The following is a 4,687-nucleotide window of genomic DNA, read 5'->3' on the forward strand; positions in this document are numbered from 1 at the left end:
GATCTCCATGGTTATTTATAGGATTTGTTTCCAACGGTAACATTAAATGTGTTTAAATGACTTAAAAACGATGATATTCAAACGATTTTAAAATTTATCTAAATTTTATAATCATGTTTTCAACCATTAATCACCCACATGTAACACACAAACACTTTTCTAAGAATTTTTAAATATACTAGAGAATACTAAATCCATTGGACTAATATCTTTATGTATACGACTTCTTTACCACGACACAAAAAAAGGGTGAAAATGCTAGGATTAGGAATTATTTTATCAAAATATGCTCTTGTAGAAAATGTATTAAAAGTGTACTTATTTGTAGTATATTTGGCTTAGAAGGGAAGATAGATTTATGAGGGCAAAGTGGAAACAATACTAGAACACACAAAAAAAACCACATTTATTTTGCATAACTATAGAGTAATTGATTGCGTTTTTATATCGTTATAGTTTTAAGATAAATAAAATTATAAAGAAGGAAATAAAATAATACAACACCTAATCGACCACAGGGTTATGCATACAACAGAGACGTATACTGATAGTGATTGAATTCAAAAGAAAAACAAAATGGTTACAATTGAACCACTACTTAATTCTTACTCGCTCTCTTCCGCCCTCACAGGATTAGCAGCAAGCAACACACAGATTCAAGTACGTTTCACTTTGTAATTCTTACTCACTCAGTTTTCTCTTCAAGATCACCGTCTGATAAACCATTGCCAGTCTCGATGGATTTTGGTTCAGGACTCCTGACATCCTTCGAGATCAGAGAGGATGGCTTTATTAGCATCAAACTGTTGTCTTCGTCAAATTCTTCATCCGCATCCTCAGAAGAGTAAGCATATCTACCAAGAAAACAAGCAATTAAAAATTGTTTCAGTCCCTTGACAATACTTGATGTTTCTTATGCTGCGCTCTTAAGGAGGCGTAGAGGTTGGATTTGTAACAAAGGAACCAACATTTTCGTTTGTGTTTTCAGCACTGTAGATACCTAAAATGAAATAAATGGCACAGTGGCAAGCATGGCACTATGGCAGGTATCATGGCTGAGAATTAAGATATATTCCACAAATGATGGCTACAAGAATGCAAGAGGTATAAATGTTTCATTATAGATTCAATCACCAATGAATAAATCAAAACAAAAAACATACCTCATTGAAGTCTGAGATGGCGCCCATAGAGCGCAGATGACACACAACAGAGAAAAAGACAAAACTTGCCAAAAAGCAGGAATGATCCACGCATTCTGCCACCGCTCATTGTATATATCATTGGACTTGAAATAAAGCTGCAAAAATTCAAGGCTTAAGCATGCAATAACATGGTAAAGCCATTCAATCTTACATGCGACATACAATTGTAAAAGTTCAAGCAATGTTTTCTCTCTCAATATTATTATTAAACTTTTAATAGTGATGTATCTCAAAACAAAAAGATGAAGAGAGAATTCGGATTTGGATAAATTGCTGTGTCAAATCCTCAGTCTCGAGGTGTGACAGAATCACCATTTAAAAAATATAGTACCAACAATACCTCATAGCATATCCAACCAACTGACACAATAACCGCAACTGCTAATGCATTTGTAAACTTTCTGTAAATATCTAATTTGGCATTCATCCTCCTAGCCTGTAACATTAAGCAACAAAGAGAATGACAAAGTCAATATTAATATGCAATCCAGCTCTGTCGAAAAATGATTCTCCAAATAGTGAATTTAATACAGGAAAGGAGGAGATGGGATGAGGATAGAACTAAAAAAATTTGAACATTGGAATGTAAAAAGATGAACTACCAATAAAGCTAAAGAGTAAGAAAGGGCCAGACAACAAGATGTATCATTTATGCAAGGCAGTATACAATATATAAAAGCCACCTACATCCCAGTACCTGAAGTTTATTCAGAGTTGACGAGAGAGAGGTAAATACCCAAAGAATGAAAAAAGCATCCAAAATTGCCACGGGAAGGATCAAAAACAGGATAGCCTTTCCTGAATGATCACTCACAGCCCCAACGTTTTCAATCAATTCGAGAACTTCCGATGCCACGAAGAAAGTTCCTCCGAGCAAAAGAACTTTTGAAGTCAAACCACCTAAGGTTGGTCTGACAACACCATAACCCATAGAAACAATGAGGATGATCAATCGTGATATGGTACGCTTCACAGTTCCAAAGGTCACTGCCCAGACGGTTATCCCAGTAGGCCTGACTCCAGTTTCATTGAACTCAATATAATCAAAATACCAGAAAGCCATCTCAAACATTCCCAATGTAATCACAAGTGTGATACAGTTTTGCAATGGAAGAACTTCTCTCCAGAATCTGGCATACTGTAAAAACCAAAAGATGCCAAGCACCACAAAAGCAAGAGACATGAACCCATAGAAATCCATAAGAGGAGCCATTCTACCAGGTAGGTAACCAGTAGGGTTTTTCCAGACAGTTTTCCCATCAACAACCACCTCTTTAAGTCTTGGATCACAATGAATAAAGTACAGGTTATACATTCCAGTTTTTGTAATCTGAATGGATCTTGGCTGCAGAGTAGTCTCTGTCTTATCGACATCAAATGATGCGCCAAACACCTGAGGCCAACCTGGACTATTTGTCGAACGCCGGTTAATGATTTGGCCTTCTGTACAGACTCCAAGTTTTGCAAGATCTGCTGTGCAGCACACAGCTCTTTGACCTCCATAGGCAGAACCCCCTATGGTTTCCCTATCATCCACCTCAAATACAATTGTATGGACTGATCCTGAACTGAAATTAGAAAGCTCCAAAGGCCTCCGGAATACGATGTTTTCAAAGCTGATTCAAAATAAAATTGATGTGATCAGATATTGACTGAGAGAAAAATAACAAGAATCTATAGGGGAAAATGGATTTTGGAGAAAGTAAATAACTCCAAGTAATAATAATGCTATTTCACAACATTGGTCGCAACACCAATGGCTTCCATTGCAGCAAGGAAGTTAAAAAGCAGTAAACCCAGAACAAGCTAAGTCCCACATTGGCGGTAAGTTAATCAATGTGACATAAAATCAATTGATCACTTCAACAGAGTTTATTTGGTAAAATTTCTCCCACTCTCAACTTTTTAAGATTGTTCCTATAACAATAGTCGCTGCAGTAAATCAAATTATAATTTTACCATTTTCAGTTCAGTAGACATGCAAATAATCTCTCTCTGAAGGGATTAATGCCATTGTCGACAACTGAGTGTCATGGAACAAAAACGTAAACTAACTAAAGCGTCCATTCTGAAGAATATAATGATCCTACTCGCTCGATCTCATCATATATTCAAATAACCAGGAGTTTGGTTATTTCAAAGTCAAGTTTCTACAAAGATCTAAGAATAACAACACTGATTACCCAACCACAAGATCAAATACCAGACATCCTTACCATTGACTCCTCGATGCTCCGCAACAATAAAAGGAACTAAGCAAATTCAGCAAGACATTTTTTTTTTTGCAAAAGAGGAAAAAAAAAGAGTTCAAGTCAATCTGAAGCAATACTCACCGAATGAAAGAGACGCCGGGTGAGGATTCATTAAATTCAGGAGCAGAAGAGTAAATCCCCTCACTCCCACCGTGAACAACGAACGTATTGCCTTTGGCGACGAATATCTCCCCGGCGTACCCATGCACCGACGCTTCAATGCTCGGGATACGGAGCAGCAGCAACGCCGCCAAGGGTAGAATGGTGATGAAAGAGTTCAACCGCTGCATCGCAATTAACTTTCTGTGGATCTGCTGACACCTAGGAAAGAGATCTCCGGTGAAGGAATTCAGACTCAGAGGAGACACAATAGCGACTGCGTGACTAGCGTGGTCAGGTATCTCGACTCTGGTTAAATATTAGAGGTGGCAAATGGGGTTAGTCAGGTTGATCGATATATAATATTATTTAAAAATTATTTAATTTGAATTTGATCTGACCCAAAACTTCTAGCTCGAATACGAACTCAATTAATCCGATCGACTAATCCAATTTTTTTACCAAAATAAATAAATAATAATAATAATATTTTAATTTAAACACAAAATAACAAAATCTCATTATATTTAAATTTAAAAATCTAATTGCAGAAAAATAAATTATATTTACTAAATTAAATAAATAATTATTTAAAAAATAAAAAATATACAAAATAAATATTAAATTATAAAAATTTATGATATAAATATACAATTTAAATATATATATATATAAATATAAACGTAGGCAATATTTCTAAATTATATTTTTTTAAAAAAATTAAAATTTTCAAATCAACTTGAACTCGACTTAATCCGTTCATTTTTTTTGGGGTCAGCTATCGGGTTATTTTGATACCCTTATTAAATCTAACAATAAAACTTCCATTATTTTGTTACAACTCCAATATAAAAACGAATAATTACAACTGCTTCAGAAAAAATATATTTTTAAAATTGTTCATCTTATCTTAACAATAAAAGTTTGGTAAAAACTTGTGTGAGATGGTCTCATGAATCGTATTTTTTGAGACAGATCTCTTATTTGGGTCATCCATGAAAAAATATTACTTTTTATGTTAAGAGTATTACTTTTTATTGTGAATATCGGTTATTTGGGTCATCCATAAAAAATTATTATTTTTTATGCTAGGAGTATTACTTTTTATTTTAAGAATATTGTAAGGGCCAT

At 34.6% G+C, this 4,687-nt stretch overlaps 1 protein-coding gene across 1 annotated transcript; it reads right to left on the minus strand.

Annotated features, from left to right (window-relative positions):
• Positions 1-382: 382 nt before the first annotated feature.
• LOC140819597 (uncharacterized) lies at positions 383-3,879 on the minus strand. The gene is made up of 5 exons (XM_073179754.1): positions 3,539-3,879; positions 1,903-2,821; positions 1,546-1,641; positions 1,164-1,300; positions 383-854 (listed from the first exon to the last, which is right to left on the minus strand). Exons 1-5 carry the CDS (start codon positions 3,745-3,747, stop codon positions 686-688), a joined length of 1,530 nt encoding a protein of 509 aa, XP_073035855.1. The 5' UTR covers positions 3,748-3,879; the 3' UTR covers positions 383-685.
• Between the last annotated feature and the right edge of the window lie 808 nt (positions 3,880-4,687).

This window comes from Primulina eburnea, chromosome 18 (genome assembly GCF_022965805.1).
Source record: "Primulina eburnea isolate SZY01 chromosome 18, ASM2296580v1, whole genome shotgun sequence".
Taxonomy (NCBI): Eukaryota; Viridiplantae; Streptophyta; class Magnoliopsida; order Lamiales; family Gesneriaceae; genus Primulina; species Primulina eburnea.